The sequence below is a fragment of the Chrysemys picta genome, chromosome 17 (assembly GCF_011386835.1).
Source record: "Chrysemys picta bellii isolate R12L10 chromosome 17, ASM1138683v2, whole genome shotgun sequence".
In the NCBI taxonomy this organism is placed as follows: Eukaryota; Metazoa; Chordata; order Testudines; family Emydidae; genus Chrysemys; species Chrysemys picta.
This window is the reverse complement of record NC_088807.1, coordinates 8,747,426-8,768,497: the sequence shown is the minus strand read 5'-3', so window position 1 is coordinate 8,768,497 and position 21,072 is coordinate 8,747,426. Positions and strand designations below refer to the sequence as shown.

The 21,072-nt window shown below is 49.5% G+C and overlaps 1 protein-coding gene across 1 annotated transcript in view; it reads right to left on the bottom strand.

The window, feature by feature from the left end:
- The window catches only part of LOC122173729 (deleted in malignant brain tumors 1 protein-like), a 142,568-nt gene that overhangs the window by 78,845 nt on the left and 42,651 nt on the right, over positions 1–21,072 (bottom strand). Inside the window, exons 8-9 of the mRNA XM_065570733.1 lie at positions 11,899–12,228; positions 8,283–8,612 (exon numbers count right to left, since the gene is read on the bottom strand). Coding sequence (XP_065426805.1) covers positions 8,283–8,612; positions 11,899–12,228 — 660 coding nt within the window. The remainder of the gene's footprint in view (positions 1–8,282; positions 8,613–11,898; positions 12,229–21,072) is intronic.

The window sequence follows — 21,072 nt, the reverse complement described above, 5'->3', positions numbered from 1 at the left end:
AGCTGTGTTGGCTGATGCTGGGTTACAATCACTGTAGTACCTGAATGCAGGGGTATGAAATGTTGTTGTCCTGATTGTCTGAGTAAAGGGCAGCAGCAATGTGCTTAGCCTGCCCTGACTGATGGGGTCATCCACAACTGAACTGAACTGAACTCACTAACCAGGGGGCTCAGGTGTAAACAGAGTCAGAATGGGCTCTACCCTGACATCTGGTGGTGAGGACTTCAGCGCACACCCACCCTTGCCTAGCATGATGGACTGCTTGCCCAAATGGTCACTTTGGCTGCTGTGGGATCCCCAGTCTCTTTGTTATTGGGGCAGGAGTAATGAAGTGTTGTTATTCAGGTTATGTGAATCAAGGACAGTAGAACTGTACTTGGGGTTTATGATGGAGGGATTCACCCTCAACTGATTTGCACTCGCTAGGCAAGGGACATGGGTTCCAAAACCCAGTGAATTGAGAGAGGTTGGGATAGGAATGTATATCTGGTAGTGTGAGCCCCCTTCTGAGGGCCCTAAACACAGGGCCAGTGCTACCATTAAGGTGAACTAGGCAGTTGCTGTGGGCACCAAGATTTGGGGGTGCCAAAAAGCGGTGCCCCCAATTTTCCCCTCATGGCAGCTCCCCACCCCCCGGTCCAGGGAGCTGTGTGGCAGCTCCCCACGCCAGCTCACCTCTGCTCCGTCTCCTCCCAAAGCATGCCGCCCCCGCTCTAATTCTCCTTCCCTCCCAGGCTTGCAGTGCCAAACAGCTGATTGGCCCCGCAAGCCTGGGAGGTGGGAGAAGTGGAGCAGCAATGTCGTGCTCGGGGAGGGGGCGTAGCAGAGGTGAGTTGTGGGGGGTAGCTGCCGCACGGCTCCCTGGGCTGAGGTGGTGGGGAGCTGCCACGGGGGCCGTGCTTCAGGGCGGAGGGGGGGAGCTGCCGCAGAGCTCCCCACCCCAGCTCACCTCTGCTATGCCCCCTCCCCGAGCATGCCATCGCTGCTCCACTTCTCCCCCCTACACAGAGAAGAGCGGCCGCCATGGGCCCTTTTGGACCGTGGGCCCGGCACCATGGCATATCTGCTATTGACCCTACCACCCCATCTCTTCGCTTTCAGGGTAGTCATAAATAATTGATGTAATCAGCATGGTTTCTATGCGTATGTTCTGTTCCTGTCATTATCATGTTAAGTGTTCTTTCCCTCCCTCTCTCTCGCTGAAACAATGTTTGTCTCTGTAAGTACACAATAAATGCAAATGGATTAATGAGAAAATGTATATAACTGGTCACTGTAACATCATACTTCTGAAGCTGTTTATCAGTCTTCCCAGTGCCACGAATAAACCTCTTCAGTATTGTCTGTGCTGCCTGATTCTTGGGGGAAAGAATCTCCTTGCTTCACAGTTTGGAGCAGAGAGCAGGGTGTGATTAGGAATCCTCGGAGAGAGTCTCACAACCAGGAATAGAGGTGAGTACCATTTTACTTACCACTTCTAGTGCACACCTTGGTTTGGGACTCCCCAAGGCACCCCTTTGCACCCCCTTTTTTTTTAAATATGAATCACATATAGGATGCACAAACAAGAGGACTGAACAGGATTGTGTTTGTGGCCAGGGTTTTCGGGTTGCAGGGACCGCTGTAGGGGAAAGCTGCAGCACCAAGTACTGAGCATCAGAGCATGCTTCAGTAGTGCTGAGAACAAGGGTGTGCTGGGTCAGTTCCCCTGAAATGCCACTTCAGTGGATTTCAGAAAGCTGGGAAACAATATCATACAACTTGCCCCAGGCTGCATCAATAATACCCTCTGCGGGAGGAAAAATTGTTAATTTTATTTTTAAAAAAACATAAAAAGATTCAAAGACTAGGGCAAAAAATGAATGAAATGAGGGTATAAGCGTGAAGGATAGCGTGTTGTGGTGGTCTGGTCAAACAAAAAATTTTTAAAAAGAAATCGTAATACTGTACTGGAAATATAAAAAAAAAGTTACGGAAATTAAAAACGCTCCAAAAAACTCTTACATCAAAGCTGAACCAAAAAAAACAAATTAAAACCACAAATTAAGTAAGCTTCAAGCAAAAAACAATACTCTAAAAGCAAAAATAATAAAAAGCAGCTCCTCTGCATGCCGTATTGCTGCTAGCATACAACAGAAGGGTAATTTTACTGACTCTGGTTCAGGCAGTAATACTAATAAAGACTAAAAGGAGATCAATTGGAAACACCTTAAAAAAACAAATCCAGGATTGAAACCTGGCACACAGGGGGGAAAATCAGGGTAATTGACCTCCTCCCCCTCCTTTTAACCCAGAATTAAGCGCAATGGCTCCCCTGGCCCAACTCCAAGTAACCACGCGGTGGTCAGGGCCAGCAAATAACAAAATGGCTCATAATATACACTCCTCTCAGCACGAAGAAAATAAGGAGCTTACTGAAAAATCTGAAGCCCAAAAACCCACATTTAGCATTTAAAAAAAAAATAAGTCAAATGATTACCACCTATGCATTGCATCCCAGGGATCTTCATATCCTAACTAAAGCTAAATGTCCCGAGCTTTCATGGGTCAAAATCCCCTCAGAAGAACACTGAAACGATACTTGGGCCACCATCAAATTTAAATAAAAAAATAATATCATTCGTGCCTGCACTAATTTTAAGAAAGCCGTCGAAAATGCCTTGGGGAACGGAGCCAGTAATTGGGGACTAATAGTGGGATGCGTATAAGGCAAGGACGCGCCTGCTGCTCAATCCTATGAGTGGAAATGGGAGACGTATTCAAGTAATGCAGGCATTGCCGATCCAAAAAAACCTAATCAGGCATTTCTAAAAATGTTGAAGAACAGTTTTAACTCCCACCTGCAAACAGCCCTTAACTTGGGGGTGAATCCATCTGTATGTGGGTCTCTGAATGCGAAGCCAAGCAAGCTAAAAATATAAAAAGCAAGTCTACTTGCGTTTCTGTGGTAACAGCAAAAGGTAATGTAACCTGTTATAATTGTGAAAAACAAACGAGGAGTCCTTTCCTCATTTTTTTTCTGATACAGACTAACACGGCTACCACTGAAACCAGTTTTAATTGTGGGTGTCTAGGGGCATACCCCAAAAAACTGTAGGAACAAGGCCCAAAAGCCTAGTCAGGGACAAAATCATGGCCAGTTAAATCCCCGCAGTACTTCACTGCCCTTTCAATCTGGTCTTGGTCCCACCCCCACTGCCCCCCTACCTTACAGTGTTTTGTATGTGGGGAGACCAGACATTGGGCAGCTGGAAGCCCAAGTCGAGTAGCCCTGGGCAACCGGCCCCAACCGATATACTAATAAACGTATACGTACTCATGCCATTCCTCTTCATAATAATAAATTCCTCTCTTCTGTTGCAACTGCCAAGTCTGTGGCTCTCACTTGGGACACCTCTAACCCTTTTCAAGAATTATGTTCCAGGTTCCCCTCTGTTTGGGCAGAAAATAATCTGTCTTGCGGATTGGTGCCTGCTCATCTCTGCCCACCCATCCAGGTTACCGGGCAACTCCCTCCACCTACCAACCAATATCCTCTCAAACCTGAGGCCGTGGATGCAGAAGGTAACATTATTCACTCTTTACTTCAGCAAGGCATACTGGTTTCCCGTTCCTAGGTGGTTCATAATTATTTAAATTCCTGGACTAACAGGGGGTACCTCACTTCATTCAGTACTCCTCTTAAAAGTGGGGGGTATATTACAAATTTATTGGAAGCAATCCAAAAACCATCCAAAGTGGCTGTAGTCAAAATCAAGGCACATACCAGAAACAATGACCCCTCTTTCCCTTGCAAATACAGCCACAAACAAGGCGGCTAAAGAGGTTGCCACAATGCCCCAGGACAATTTCTGAGTAGAAGCCACCCAAGTTCTTAATTTAAAGCAAATTTCTCTACCTGAGATACAAGAGCAATGTCCGAAAGAGGAAAAATGGACATGGATTAAAAATGCCTGCAAAACTGACAAAACCAACACCTGGGTCACAGAATGTTGAAAACCGAAGGACAGAATGTCAATTTAGAAATACTCCTCTAGAACAAACAAACCATCCTATTTCCAGGGCCTCGGATGGATCGGTCAAAATTCACAACGTTTATAAGGCCGCTAATGGGTTGGGAGAGTATCGGTGTGAATGTTTGTGGGAGGGTTGGGTACTTTTTATTAACCTAACAGTTGGGACCAGCTACAGTTTCTAATGCACCAATATGTTATTCGGACCCGCACAGCCAAAAGACAGAAACGTAGTATCTTAGGTAATATTGGAGGATTTTTTGGAAGCACCAATTCTATACTAAATACGCTTAACCTAAATTCGGAGAGGTCATACAATTCTTGGGTCAAAAGCCAAACCACCCAAGCCCTTAGACATACTAACACAGGTTTATCCTATGCTCTTATTGCAACTGATGTAGCAATAAAGGATTTTTACAAAATCATAAAAAGACTTTAAACGCTACAGTCAACCTGGCCAAGTCACAAGCTAAAGGCCGTGCTTGTAATATGCTGGCTCGTGACCTATTTAACATTGCAAGAGAAGACTTGCTAGATGTATGCCTGGGTTTCCCCCCTTCCCATACCCTTTCTTCCTTCAGCCTTGCCCACATTGCAAGCGTTTCCACTCAATTGATAGTGGCCTCTTTACTTCATAAGAACATAAGAACGGCCGTACTGGGTCAGACCAAAGGTCCATCTAGCCCAGTATCCTGTCTACCGACAGTGGCCAATACCAGATGCCCCAGAGGGAGTGAACTTAACAGGCAATGATCAAGTGATCTCTCTCCTGCCGTCCATCTCCACCCTCTGACAGAAAGAGGCTAGGGACACCATTCCTTACCCATCCTGGCTAATAGCCATTAATGGACTTAACCACCATGAATTTATCCAATTTTCTTTTAAACGCTGTTATAGTCCTAGCCTTCACAACCTCCTCAGATAAGGAGTTCCACAAGTTGACTGTGTGCTGTGTGAAGAAGAACTTCCTGTTATTTGTTTTAAACCTGCTGCCTTTTAATTTCATTTGGTGACCCCTAGTTCTTGTATTATGGGAATAAGTAAATAACTTTTCCTTATCCACTTTCTCCACATCACTCATGATTTTATATACCTCTATCATATCCTCCCTTAGTCTCCTCTTTTCCAAGCTGAAGAGTCCTAGTCTCTTTAATCTCTCCTCATATGGGACCCGTTTCAAACCCCTAATCATTTTAGTTGCCCTTTTCTGAACCTTTTCTAGTGCCGGCATATCTTTTCTGAGATGAGGAGACCACATCTGTATGCATTATTCAAGATGTGAGTGTACCATCGATTTATATAAGGGCAATAATATATTCTCAGTCTTATTCTCTAAACCCTTTTTAATGATTCATAACATCCTGTTTGCTTTTTTGACCGCCTCTGCACACTGCGTGGACATCTTCAGAGAACTATCTAACACAGGTTTATCCTATGCTCTTACTGCAATTGATGTAGCAATAAAGTATTTTACAAAATCATTAAAAAGACCTCAGACGCTATAGTCAACCTGGACAAGTCACAAGCTAAAGGCCGTGCTTGTGATATGCTGGCTTGTGACGTATTTAACATTGCAAGAGAAGACATGCTAGATGTATGCCTGGGTTTCCCCCCTTCCCATACCCTTTCTTCCCCCACCCTTGCCCACATTGCAAGCGTTTCCACTCAATTGATAGTGGTCTCTTTACTTCCTCCAGACTCACCCTTCTCCTTAATTTCCTCCTTGTGTATCCCTCTGTTATTCCTACTCATGTGTTTTCTTCTTCTTTCCATTTTAAGACTATTGGTTATGTAACTAACAATACAATGTACAAAGTAGGGCTCTCTGAATACCTGGCACCATCCCCCCCAATCCCATACTAATGACAACATTGGACTGTTGCACAGAGACAAATAGCTATATCGTGTGTTCCTGTTCTGTTCTCCATACTTTAACTCCGTCTTCTTCTATTGTTGTGGATGTCCTTCCTCTTATACATGCTGAACCTGCTGTGCAAGTATCCGCTACTCAGTAGTGTTTTATCACCGCTGCATCTGACTACATGTACGGACCACTGCAGTGCCAGGCAAAAACTTCCATGTGCCTGCAGATTACTGACTCATTTACCCTAGGTGATGTGCACCTCCCTGGCCATGTGTTCACTGGAATCACAACGGCTCCTCGGTGGTATGACAACCTATACCTGGACAACACACCAATTCAACTGGCCAAGGAGCTGCTACTCAAAGTGGTCCTGGCTGCTGCTTCTGCATCTGCCACCGTTCATAACAGCATCACTAAAGGTGGCATCCAAGTTCAACTCTCCAATCAAACCATCACCCGGACTGAAGGATCCTGTTCGTAATGCATCTTACAACCCCAACTCCTGGTAAATTATTGTACAAATAACAGCCGCTGCTGCTTCTATATTTGTGTTACTAACCTCTCTTGTCATGTGCGGGTACTTGAGACACATGCTTAAAAATCTCACTATGCTTCCTACCTTTCCCTCCTTCCCCCAACTCCCCTCTTCCTCCCCTCACCCACCTCCCTTAGGTAACCCTAAGACAGATCATGTAAACCAAAGCATTAAAGTATTGACTACATCTCACCTGGGAGTTCGATTTGTCAAACGGGAGGGAACTTTTAGGCAAGGAGTTAAAAATTCAGTTAGCAGCTGAGGCAGAAACCCACGTAACTAACAAGCAGGCCCAGGGACAATGGCAGCTGTAAACACTTGATAAGTTAAATGGTCAGATGTCCGCCCAGTCACTCGGCCTCTCAGTAAGGAAGAACAGTACAAACCCTCCACAGCTCTCCGGATAGCTGTAAACACTCAACTCATTATGTTAAGTGTTCTCTCCCTCCCTCTCTCTCTCTCTCTCTCTGAAAAAATGTTTGTCACTGTAACTGCATAATAAATGCAAATGGATTAATAAGAAAATGTATATAACTGGTCACTATAACATCATACTTATGAAGCTCTTTATCAGTCTTCCTAGTGCCGTGAATAAACCTCTTCAGTATTGTCTGTTCTGCCTGATTCTTGGGGGAAAGAATCTCCTTGCTTCACAACGCCAAATGGCAGAGGGCACAGGGATGCCTAGAGTTATACAGGGATCCCCTGGGTGAGATATATGCTCAATAGCTCACCAAAGGTGGCATGTGAGGTCTCTACCAAAAGCCAGCAGCCTGCTGGTCCATCTAATAGGAGCAAGACGTTTCTATGGGACATAGTTGAAGACAGATGTAAAATATAGAATATGATGCTGCAGAAGTGTTGAAGTGAAACTTGTCACCTGCGCCATGGCAATCCCTTCGGCTGAGCCAATCAGCACATAGAAAAAAGCACAGCCGGAGATAACACAGCCGTGGACACAGGCTATATTCTCTGTCTGGGACCAGTGGGGGCCTGAGAATTTACAAAGACAAAGGTCCCTCAGCACAAGTCTCCAAAAAGAGACCACTTCTGGGAAGAGACAATGGTCTGCACCTACAAAGAAAGAGGAGAGGGGACAAGAGCTCCCTTTCACACAAGAGACGGGCTCACAGTATTTCTGTCAGGAACAGGAGATCACAACCAAGACTGGAGTAAAACCCTGGAAGGACTGTGCAGTTAGCGTTGCTCAACCAGACAGAAAAGTATCTCGTTCAATGAGTCTAGGCGCTAGTCAGCGTGGTATGATTTTATTAGCCATGGGGCCATTTCTTTCCAAGCCTTCTCCTTGCTACCCTCGAATCTCTACACTCTGTGAAATCACTTGTGCTTGGTGTGACTATGAAGGAATCTAGAGCTTTGTGTTGATTGGAGCAGAGAGGGGAGGTGGAGCTGGTCACCTTGGAACCTTGTTCCTTTGGGAGCAGCAGACATGTGACTGCTGTGAATGCCTAGCGAGACAGGGACTGGGTGCTGCAGGAGGACGCTCGGCGGGCCAAGGGGTGAAGCATGCATATTACCAACCTTGACAGCGGTCACCCACCTCCACAAGGCCTAGCGGGAACAGCTTGCGTGGTTTGTGGCCGAGGGAGTCGGGGAGCTGCCCCCAGCGGGCACAGACAAGGCTTCCTCATGCTAGGGGCCCATGGCACTGCACTGGGGCATTAGGGCCAGCACAACTGCAAACGGAAAACATGCCCAACTGACACCCGCCTACCTGCAGTACAGGCCCTTAGCACCATGCTCGGGCACTGGGGTCAACGCAGACACAGACAGGAGAGTTGGGTCTTTGCTGAAAGCTTCCCAGCCCGATCCCTATACCACCCACAGTGATTTGATGGATGCAAGTTACCTGAGCACACAACACCGACATCTTCTCCGTGGGTACAGTTATTTTCTCCCCAAGGCCAAGCCCTGCAATCGGAGAGGGCAACTTCTGTCCCTGTGCAGTTGACGTTGTCCAGCCAGATACGGTCTGACCCTTGCCCAAATCGAGCCCCTCCTGGGGCTGATAACGCCGTCCCACAGCCCAGCTGTCTGCATACGACTCCGGCATCCTGTAAGTCCCAGCCGTTATCACACACGGTTCCCCACTGACGGTTGTGAAGCACCTCGACCCTCCCAGCGCAGTGACTCCTGCTGTTCACCAGTCGGAGTTGAGCCACTTCTGAGATGCCAGCGTCTGCAAATACCCAAGGGAATAAACACTCAGGGAGGTTCCTGTGCATCTGATCTCTTGTGTCGATGGAGAACGTAGTGCCTCCTGCAGACGAATCTGACTGGTCTCTACACACAGCAACTGCCTGTCGAGGGCTCCTCAGCACTGACCAGGCTAATCACTTGGGCAATGTTGAAGTTTGTCCACCCCCTTCCCGGCCAGCTCTCACCTAGTTAAGCTGTCACCTAGTTATGCAGACTGGACGGCAGTCTGACCTACTGCTCCCACTCAAGCACTTAAAAAGATCACCCCCGGCACTGCTGTCAGGAACCTCCTCGGGAGCAGATTTACACCCTCACTCCTGGCGCTGGTATTCACTCCACTGCGATACTGTGCAGTGCTGTGGGGCAGATACTGGCATAAGCATCTTGGTGATTGGGAGCTGAACACAGTCACCTGTGTCATTAGTTGTTGCCTTAGCCTGACATCAGCATCGAATTTACATGTGTTGGCTCCATAGCTCCCGGAAAATGTCACCCAGAGTCCATCCCCCTTAGAACTGCCTGGAGCCCAGTGACGGCTGGCAGGAACCTGCTGCGCACCAGGCTGACAATGGTTCCGACCAGGGCAGAGGCAATGCACACTTCCTACAAGCAGATCGGCCCCCTCCTGAAGCAAACATCTGCCCCTGCGGTTCCTGCTGATTTGCCATGACTGACTTGGCAACCTCGTTTTGTGGCAGCCATTTCTGCAATTGTGTCTAGTGCTGCCAGCCCAGGACCAGTCTCAGATGAATTAAGTTAATTAAGACTCTGTTAGGAGAATTTTAGTTTAAGTGATCACTAGACCTGAAATCTCCTTCTGTGAAAAAGTGGTTTTGCCCAGCCTGCTTCAGCACTGAGGTTTCCCCACTAAGAGCTGACAGTCACTAAGAACTGGGTGGAGCTTCAACAGAGCAACCTGCAGAGGTCACAGTAGAGAGGCCGGGGGCAGCAGAAGGTGAGGGCGAGCGGAGGGATGAGTGGACGGCGGGGTAGCTGCCACCAAAGCAAGCACTCAGAGAGCAGAGCGAGCGAGGTGCTCTCCTCCCCACTCTCAAGCTACGAGCTTTCCTCACCGCCCCAAAGATGCGAAGTGAACTCACACAGGTGCACCTCTGAATTCTGGGTCTTCGCTAACCAAAGACAACCACCGTGAGTGGTGTGCGGTGGAGGGAGAAGGGAGGGGGACCTTAAAGGAATTTTTTGTTGCTGTACTCGAGAACCTGAGGCAAAAGACACTGCCCAACATATTTTCGGGGCGCTGTTTTGCTCATAGTTTCATGTTTATAAATCCTGTTTCTTGCGTTTTCCCAAGATAATGATGCGGGGCTTCCCTCCTCTTATTAAAAAGTTTCTTTTCTACACTGAGACAAGAGGGGAAGCCTTGCATGGTAGAAGCATCCAAGGGGTCGTGTGTACGTCCGCCAGGTTACTGGGTGGGTGCTCAAGCCGGATCTGTGTTATATTGCTGGAAAGGAACCCCTAGATATTGAACCCAGCCCTGGTCGCTTCCGACACTACTGGCAAAAGGGTTACATAGATAATGACTTGTGACTTACACAAAAGAAGAAGATGGCCCCAATGACATTCAGCCACTTCTGGGGTAGGTCAGGGCAGCTGAGAAACAGGACAGTGAAATATGTAAGCTGTGTAGTACAGGAAGTGAGGAAGAATTGCGTCTCCTGTGATTAGGTCTTGCGGAAGTTACAACTTCAAGGTTAATACCCGGAAATGCAAATCTACTGGAACACAGTGCTTAGGAACTGGACTCTTGAGAAATTGGCCCTGGATTTTTAGTTTGAGTGAGAGGCTGCAGGCTCCATTGACACCAAATTCAACCAGTGGAAGCTGCAGTTCCTCAGGTCCCCATTGTGCTGCAGAGGAGTCTGGCCCAGAGATAAGTGGACGCCAACTGGCAGAGGGCACAGGAATGCCTGGAGTTATACCGGGATCCAAAGGGTGAGATATATGCACAATAGCTCACCAGAGGTGGTATGTGAGGTCTCTACCAAGAGCCGGCAGCCCACAGGTTGCCCTAATGGGGGCAAGATGTTTGTATGGGACATAGCTGAAGAGAGATCAAAAATATAGAATATGATGCTTCAGAAGTGTAGTGAAGCTTGTCACCAGCGCAATGGCAATCCTTCGGCTGCGCCAATCAGCACATAGAACAATGCACAGCTATGGAGACAGGCTATATTCACTGTCTAGGCCCAGTGGGGGCCTGATAATTTACAAAGACAAAGGACCCTCAGCACAAGTCTCCAAAGAGAGACCACTTCTGGGAAGAGACAATAGTCTGTACCTACAAAGAAAGAGGAGAGGGGACAAGAGCTCCCTTTCACCCAGGAGGCGACAGACAGCGTTTGTCTCAGGAACAAGAGCCACAGCCAAGCCTGGAGTAAAACCCTGGAAGGACTGTGGCGTCAGCATTCCTCTACCAGACAGAAAAGTATCTTGTTCAATGAGTCAAGGCTCTAGTCAGTGTGATATGATTTTATTGACCATGGAACCATTTCTTTCCAACTCTTCTCCTTGCTACCCCTCAAATCTCTACACTCTGAAATGACTTGTCATTGGTGTGACTACGAAGGGATCTAAAGCTGTGTGCTGACTGGGGCTGAGAGGGGAGGTGGAGCTAGTCACCTTGGGACCCTGTTCCTTTGATAGCAGCAGATCTGTGACTGCTGTGAATGCCCAGCGAGACAGGGACTGAGTGGTACAGGGAGACACTCGGAGGGCGCAGAGGTGCAGTGTGACTATTGCCAAACTGGAAAGAGGTTACCCCCCTCTCCAAGGCCTAGAGGGCACGGCTTGTATGGCCTCTGGCCAAGGGAGTCACGGAGCTGCCCCCCCTCAGGAAAAGACAAGGCTTCCACCTACTAGGGGCACATTGCACTGCACTGGGGCATTAGGGCCAGCACAACTACAGAGAGCGCCCCCTACTGCCATCCCTCTACCTGAAGCACAGGCCCCCTAGCACCACACTAGGGCATTGGGGCTGGCACTGACATCAAGAAGAGAGCTTGAGCATCCCCTCCTGAGCCCTCACACTGCTCCCTGCAGCACAGGCCCATAGAATGCACAGGGGAATTAGGGTCAGCACAGACTGAGAGGAGAGTGCTCCCTACTGGAATTGCCATATTGCTCCCTGAAGCACAGATCCCAAGCACCAAGCTGCGGTCAGCTCTGGCTGTGAGGGGACAAGTCCCGCTAATGAGTTTCCCACCCTCCTCCCTACAACAGGCAGGGTGGTAGATGAAGGTTACCTGAGCACACAACACCGGCATCTTCTCTGTGGGTACAGTTATTCTCTCCCCAAGGCCAAGCCCTGCAATCGGAGAGGGCAACTTCTGTCCCTGTGCAGTTGATGTCAACCAGCCAGATACGGTCAGATCCGTGCCCAAATCGAGCCCCTCCTGGGGCTGATAACGATGTCCCACAGCCCAGCTGCCTGCACACGACGCCAGCATCCTGTAAGTCCCAGCTATCATCACACACGGTTCCCCACTTCTGGTTGTGAAGCACCTCGACCCTCCCAGCGCAGCGACTCGGGCCGTTCACCAGTCGGAGCTGAGCCACTTCTGAGATGCCAGCGTCTGCAAACACCCAAGGGAATAAACATTCAGGGAGGTTCCTATGCGTCCGATCACTAGTGATGCTGTGGAAAAAACAGTTACCTACCTCTCATAACTGTTCTTCTTCAAGATGTGTTGCTAATGTCCATTCCAATAGGTGTGCACACACTGCGTGCATGATTGTTGGAAGGTTTTTTCCCCTAGCGGTACCTGTCGGGTGGGCTGTGGAGACCCCTGGTGTGGTGCCTTCATGACAGTTTATATCGGTCACTGCCGACCCGCCACCTGCTCAGTTCCTTCTTGCCAGAATATTCCGACAGAGGGAAGACAGGTGGGATTTGGAATGGACATGAGCAACACATCTCACAGAGCAATAGTTGCGAGAGGTAGATAACCGTTATTCTTCTTCAAGTGATTGATCATGTGCATTCCAATAGATGACTCCCAAGTAGTTTCCCTGGGGGAGGGGTCAGAGTTCACCTGGTTGAGGAATGCAGGACTGCCCTACCAAAGGCAGCATTGTCCCTTGCCTTTTGTGTAATGGCGTAGTCTGATGTGAAGGTGTGGATAGAGGACCACGTTGCTGGCTTGCATATTTCCTGGATAGGGACCTGCACCAGGAATGCTGCGGACCATGCCTGCGCTCTTGTGGAGTGCACCGTAAGCGAAGGGGCTGGAATTTTAGCCAGGTCGTAGCAAGTCCTGATACAGGACGTGATCCATGATGAAATGCACTGGTACGATATCGGAAGCCCCTTCATCCTTTCTGCTATTGCAATAAAGAGCTGTGGTAATTTTCGAAATGGCTTTGTGTGGCTAATGTACAATGCTAGGGAACGCCTGACATCCAAGGAATGGAACACGTGTTCTCTGTTACTGGCATGTGTCTTAGGGAAGAACACAGGTAAAAATATGTCCTGGTTCATATGAAACTGGTAGACTACCTTTGGCAGAAACGTGGGGTGAGGTTGTATCTGCACCTTGTCTTTATTTAAGACTGTATAGGACGGCTCGGAAGTCAGCGCTCTGAGCTGGGATACCCTTCTGGACGAGGTTATGGCCACCAGAAAGGCCACCTTCCAGAAAAGGCAGGACAGAGGGCAGGTCACCATGGGCTCGAAAGGGGGCCCCATGAGCATGGACGGGACCAGGTTGAGGTCTATGTAGGGAAAGCCTCTGCCTCTGGTAAATCGAGTGTGTGATGTCTGGCCTAAAGGATCATTCTTGACTGTGAAATGAGTAGCTGAGGCGATCAGCTAGCTCGTTTTGTGCTCCCGGAAGGTGCGACGCCTCTAGGTGTATCGAGTGAGCCATGCAAAAGTCCTACAGCTTGAGGGCTTCCTAGCTCATGGGAGAGGAACAAGCACTACCTTGTTTGTTTATATAGAACATCGCGGCACCACTGACACACATGCGCCCTGAAGGTGAGCCTGGAATGCTTGGCATGCCAGACGAACCGCCCTCAGCTCCCTTACATTGATGTGCAGCGATAGTTCTGTGTGGGACCATAGGACTTGGGTTCTAATATTGCCCAGGTGCGCTCCCCAACCGAGCGCCGAGGCATCGGTGACTAGCGATAGCGTAGGTTGGGGTTTGGCAAAGGGTACTCCTGCTGCAGCCACCAGTGGAGAGACTCGAGAATGCGAGTGGGGAGGGTAACTATCCGGTCCAGTGTGTCCCTGCCAAACCTGTGTACCCTCGCCAAACACGCCTGGAGGGGGCAAAGGCGTAACCTGTTGTCCTGGACCACGTATGTGCAGGCCGGCATATGCCCCAACAGTTTCATGCAATTTCTGGCCGTGGTTGTGGGGAATCGGCGAAGGTTTTCGATAATGTCAGTGAGGTGTTTGGAAGCACAGCTCGGGCAGGAACGTCCTGGCATGTGTGGAGTCCAAGAGAGCTCGTATGAATTCTATTCTCTGCGTCAGTTATTGTGGATTTGGGCACATTCAATATGAGGCCCTGCCTACGGAAGGTGGCCCAATCCAGAGACACATGCTCTTCAGCCTGCGCTTGCAACACGGCCTTGATGAGCCAGTTCTCCAGGTACGGGAATACCTGCACCTGAAGTTTGCAGAGGAAGGCTGCCATGACCGCCATACACTTTGCGAATACCCGGGGGGCCGCCAAGAGCCCAAACTGGAGCACCCTGACCACAAAAGTAGTAGTGCTGGCCGCTGACCACAAAATGAAGAAAACATCTGTGGGACGGATAATGGAGATATGAAAGTACTCATCTTTCAAGTCTAGGGTGTCATACCAGTTCCCTGGATCCAGAGAAGGAATGAAGGAGACCAGAGAGACCATGTGAAACTTCACGTTCCTCATGAATGTGTTCAGGTCTCAGAGATCCAGGATAGGCCAGAGCCCACCCTTGGCCTTGGGGATGAGGAAATAGCGGGAGTAGAACCCCTTGCCCGTGAACTCCTGAGGAACCTCCTCCATTGCCCATAGAGCAAGGAGCGATTGCACATCCTGCAAGCAGAGTTGTTTGTGAGAAGGGTCCCTGAAGAGGAATGGAAAAAGTGGGTGGGAGGGCAGCAAGGAACAGAATTGGATAGAATATCCCATCTGTACCATGCTCAGGACCCAGTGATCTGACGTGATCTTGGACCAAGCACGGAAGAAGCGGGAGAATGGATTCACAAAGTGAGGGTAAGGATCCGAGTTTGATACTGATGCTCTGTCCTCGAGCGCATTTTCGAAAGTTTGGCTTCGGGCCTGGGGGCTATTTGGCTGAACCCCGGCCTTGGCCTGAGGAGGACTGTGGCGGGCACTTCCTGTTATTCCTGCCCCGTCTCCTGGACGAGTCTTGCCTTGGAGGCCGACAGTAGAAGTGAAATGGGGGCTGAGGCTTAAATGGCTTTTTTTGGAGTGCAGGGGTGTGGATTCCCAAGGGCTTTAAAGTCACCTTTGAGTCCTTAAGGTTGTACAGGCAAGAATCTGTATTTTGTGCAAACAGGCCTGAACGGTCAAAGAAGAGGTCCTGGATCGTGTTCTGGACTTCAGGTGGTATCCCCGACACCTTCAGTCACGTTCTGAGCCTCATTGTAATGGTGGTGGCCATAGTCCAAGCTGCCGAGTTTGCCACGTTTAACACAGCCTGGAGGGAGGTTCTCAAGACCACTTTGCCCTCCTTGAGGAGCGCGCTAAACTCCTTGCATGAGTCTGCCAGGAGCAATTCCTGTAATTTTGCTAACGAGCTCCACGAATTGAAAGCGGCTGAGTACGGATTGCTGGTTGGCCACTCGAGGCTGGAGCCCCCCTGTCGAGTAGACCTTTCGGTCAAAAAATCCAGCTTAGTGTTCCATGACTTTGGGGTGGGACCTGGCTGCATCTGTCACTCCTTACGATTTGCCATAACGACCACCAGAGTCCCTGGTTGGGAGTGGGTGAAAAGGTGTTCGTACCCTTTCTGTGGCAAAAAATAGCTTCTCTCCACCCCTATAGTGGTGGGTGGTATTGAGGCTGGAATCTGCCACAGCACCGTAGCAGGATGTCCACCTTCGGGTCCAACCTCCTCTGCCTGGAGATTCAGGTTTAGGGACACCCTTCTAATAATGTCCTTGTGTCCCCTGGTGTCCATCGCCAAAGGGTGATGGTGGTGCCCGCCATGGCCTAGTCCAGTGAGGAGGAGGAGGAGGAGGCCCGTGGGACTGGGTCTTCTTGCCCTACTGATTCTCTGGAGGCTGGGTCGGGTGCCTCTGTCCCCGCCTCCCCCGTGACTGGACGTGGCTGCAGTACAACTAGTGGCACTGGTTCAGGCGCTGTACCTGAGCATGATGGCCCAGAGTCCCTGTCTCATGCGGAGTCCTCAGGAGACCTGGGGGTGTGGCGAGCCACTGATGTTTCTGGGAAGGGGATGTAGGGGGGTGGTAAGCCCACTCCTGCCTGAAGGGGATAAAGCAGCCATGGAGAAGGCTGCATCGCAGAAAGCTGGGCTGATTGGGAAAGCAGCCACAGCTGTGGTCAGTTTAATCAGGGCCCAGCTGGCCCTTATAAGAGTGCTGGGGCCAGAAGCAGAAGAGAGACACACTCTATCTAGGGTGAAGCAGCACTGGGGAAGGGCAGAGGGAGCTGGGGAGCTCCATCCTAGCAAAGTCCCAGGCTTCAGGCCAAGCTAAGGGCCCACAAAAAGGTACTGGGGCTGCAGAGGGGCAGCCCAGATAAAGGCAGAGGCAGTAGGTCTAAGCCCCCTTGCCGATGATGATTGGTTTCCAGACTGCAGTCTGCCCCAGAGAGCAGGGGCTACATGACGACTTGCAACAGCCACTGAGTCAAGGTGGGGATAGGAGTTTGGGGGTTCCCCTGGAAGGGAAGACCCAGAGTGAGGGGGCACTGCGGTGGGCAGAACCGCTGGGCAAAGGGCACCGGGGTTCGGGAGGGACACAGAGGCCAGCAGCAGGCGACACCTCAGCCAGCAGAGGGTGCTCCGGAGCTGGAAAAGAGCTAATTCCCTGGACAACCAGCAGGAGACGCCGCACTGGTGAGGCGTCACCCCGCCACAGGGAGGGAATGGGGTGCAGACGGCACTAATGTGGTCCTGGAGCCCTGACCTTGAGTCCTATGATAGGTCAAATGAGTGCAAAAGGGTCATTGTACTTGGCCCTGCCATTGGATGGGCCAGGAGACCGCCAGTGCCGATGAGTCCACAGCTCTGCGGTACTGGGACCGGTGCCGGGAGCGGGAGCAGTACTGGCTGCTTCAAGAGACAGAAGACTCAGCGTCAGACTCAGATGAATACTCTGTGCCTGACCACAGAACGGCGGAGCCCGACAGTGCCGGGGAGCGGTACCGGGGTGATGGTGAGCGGTGCCGTAACATCATGGGCTTTCCGTAATGGTGAACCGGGGCGGAGCCACCACCAGTGCCACAAAGTGTGTCAGACCCATATGCAGCGCTGACATAGATGCTGCAGCCGGTGCCGTCGTCGGTGCCACTTACGGTGCCTGAGCTTGCGGTGCCAGAGCTCACACCTGCGAAGTAAGGTCCTGCGTTGCCTCGTAGGTGTCCGGCGTTGAAGGGAGGTCGAGCTCTTCCTCCAAATCCTCCCGAGTCGGGGAGTCCACCGGCACCGGATTCGATGGGCTTCCAGTTGGGACTGGAGTCAACACTGCCGGGAATTGATGTCCAGACCGTGGGTGTCCTCCTGCATGACGCACCCCACTGGAATCCTTTTGGGGCTTCTTGATGGGGTAACGAGCCCTGTGTGCCTTCTCTTTCTTATGCAGCACCAGGGACTAAGCGGTGCCGCCTGGTAGCACGGGCCTTACAAACAGGTGCTCGTTCTCCTTGGACGAGTCCTTTCCTGGTGCCGGGATATCCCGCACCGAGGCGGGGTCACTACTCACCGATGATGCCAGTGCCATTTCCGGTGCCGGCTGGGGCGAAGGCTCGACTCCATCAGGAGGAGCTTTCAATGATAGTCCCGCTCTCTCTTAATCCTGGGTCTGAAGCCCCTGCAAATTGGGCCCTTGTCTATCTGATACTGTCTCTTAGGCACTTGAGACAAGAAGCGTGTGAATCGCCTGTGGGCATAGGTTTCGCACACCTCTCGTACGCCTTAAACTCCTGTGAAAGAGGCATGCCCAGGTGCCTGGGGAAACTGGGGTGGGGAGAAAGCCCCTCAAAATAAGCCCAACTTACTAGAAACTACTATATAACTAACTATTAGCTATCTACAACTAAGAAAAGGAAACCACTATGAAGGCACTTGCGAGTGCAAGAGATTGAGCTGCTCCAACGACCGTCACTGCCATTAAGAAAGAACTGAGCAGGCAGCGGGTCGTCAGGGACCTATATACACCTCCATGAAGGCGCCACTCCATGGGTCTCCACAGCCAACCCGACGGGTACCGCTAGGGAAAAACCTTCCGACGATCAGGCACGCGGCGCGTACACACCTATTGAAATGCACATGAGCAATCATTCAAAGAAGGACGTAGCGCCTCCCACGGACATGTCTGAATAGCCTCTGCAACAGCCTTTTTGGGGTTCACTCAATGTCAATTAATGACAGTTAACTCAAAAAAATAATAATGATTAAAAAAATTAATCAGGAATAATCGCAGTTTTAATCGCACTATTAAACAGTAGAATATCAATTGAAATTTATTAAATATTTTGGATGTTTTTCTATATTTTCAAATATAATGATTTTAGTTATGACACAGAATACAATGTGTACAGTTCTCACTTTATATTATTACAGTTAAAGTTGTTTTATCCGGCATGTTGAGGGAATGGGGGGTGCTGGTAAATGAAAAATGCTGGTTAACAAAGAGGGACGGGGTTGGGTGCGGGAGGGAGTACGGGGTTGGGGTTGGGGCAGGGCTGGGGCACAGGCTCTGGGAGGGAGTTTGGGTGCAGGAGGGGCCCCACGGCAGGAAGTTGGGCGCGGTATCGGGTGCAGGGTGCCGGATCCAGGGCCACCTCAAGCAACTCCCTGGAAGCAGCAAGTCATCCTGGCTGATCCTAGGTGGAGGCACGGCAGGCAGGTTGGTGCACTCCCTCCGCACGCAGCTCCCAGCGGCCGTGGTTCCCAGCCAATGGGAGCTGTGCAGCTGGCATGGGGGGCGGGCAGAATACAGAGCCACCTGACGCGTCTCCTCTTAGGAGTAGCCAGAACCTGGAACAGGTCGTCGCTTACGGGGAGGCATCCAAGGTGAGAGGCCCATGGATCTTACAACCTGCACCCGCTCCCACGTACCAAGACCCCTCCCACACCCAAAGTCTCCCTCCGAGCCTGCGCTACAAACCCCCTTCTGTGCCCCAGCACTCTGCCAGCCTCACGCCAACCAGACTATAAACCAGAATTTCAATGAATATCCGAAATAGAGCTTTCCTGTTGGTGAAGTGCTGGAAAAAACAGTTTTTACTATATTCTGGATTACAAATATTTGCACTGTAAAAAATGGTAAAAGAAATAGTATTTTGCAATTCATCTCATACAAGTTCTGTAGTGCAATCTCTTTATTGTGAAAGTGCAACTTACAAATGTTGATTTTTTTTTGTTACATAACTGCACTCAAAAAAACCAACAATGGAAATCTTAGAGCCTACACATCCTCTCAGTCTTACTTCTCGTTTATCCAATCGCTGAGACAAACAAGTTTATTTACATTTATGGGAGATAACGCTGCCTGCTTCTTATTTGCAATGTCACCCAAAAGTGAGAAGAGGCGTTCACATGGCACTTTTGAAGGTGGCACTGCAAGGTATTTACTTTCCAGATATGCTAAACATTCACATGCCCCTACATGCTTCGGCCACCATTCCAGATGACATGCTACCATGCTGATGATGCTCACTAAAAAAGCAATCTGTTAATTTAATTTGTGCCTGAAATCCTTGGGAGAGAATTCTGTATCTCCTGCTATGTATTTTACATGCATTCTGCATATCTTTCATGTTACAGTAGTCTCGGTTGATGACTCAGCACATGTTGTTCATTTTAAGAACACTTTCACTGCAAATTTCACAAAACACAAAGAAGGTACCTATGACTCTCTGTACCTCGGGGAATCACCCAGCACCCCCACATTCATCCTTATAAAATGACTGTGTAGTATCCAATACAAAGTTTGTCATGTCGGCTGTCTTCGGAAGCCTCATAATACACTGAGCTTTCTTGTTATAGTGATGTTATGGTAATTGTTGTTGCAGTAATGTTATAGGAATGTTAGAGGTTATAATTTCACTTATATAGTTGAAAATGTATCCTCATGGTTTAAAATAAGCCCAGGCAAAAACTCTCTGAGAGCAGAAGGGCAGTTCACAACTCATCAAGGCATGCATGGGACAAACCCAGCCCAGCCTCACAGGAACAAAGAACGCTGGCCTCGGCAGCAACAATAGGATCTGTTGGACTCTCGAGTGAGTTACTCCCCTTCCCTTGGTCAGTTTGGGACTGCAGTGAGGTAATGCTCACCTGACCCTGAAGAGGGTAGGGCAAAGCCAAGAGGGAAGAAAGAACATGATAATAGGGAGAAATGTTTGCCATGCTCTTCCTCTCTCTTCCACCTACATCGACAGACACCACACAAAGGGGTTGAAGCGCTGATTAAAGGGAAGAGCCTGGCTGAAGAGCAACCAGCTAGCTGGTGGTAAGAAGCATCTAAGTTTCACAGGGCATTAAAACTGTTAAGATCAGCTTAGAATCTGTTTTCTTTTATTTCATTTGACAAAATCTGACTTGCTCTGCTTCGACTTATAACCACTTAAAATCTATCTTCATAGTTAATAACTCAGTTTGTTTGTTCTACCTGAAGCAGTATGTTTGGTTTGAAGCATGTCAGATACTTCCCTTCGGATAACTAGCCTGGGGGATATACATTTCTTTGTTACATTGACAAATTTAAGATAAGCTTGCAGCATCCAGCGGGGATTACTAGGGTTTCTAGGGTTCTGTCTGGAACCTGTGATATTGGCCGGTTGCACGATCCAAGGAGCAGCTTACATGTCAGAGGCTGTGTGTGAACAGCCCAGAAGTGGGGGTTCTCACAACAGAGCAGGATAAGCCTGGCTCCCAGAGTCAAGGATTGGAGTGACTTAGCAGATCAGCAGTCCAGATAACACCAGAGGGGAACATTACAGTACCAATATGAGATTTCTAAAGCTAGCTACAGCACTTGACCCAAGGTTTAAGAATCTGAAGTTCCTTCCAAAATCTGAGAGGGATGAGGTGTGGAGCACGCTTTCAGAAGTCTTAAAAGAGCAACACTCCAATGCGGAACTCATATGATGAAAATGAACATTTGTCGGTCTGCACTGTTTTGGATCGTTATTGGGCAGAACCCATCATCAGCATGGATGCATATTCTCTGGAATGGTAGTCAAAGCATTAAGGGACATATGAATTTTTAT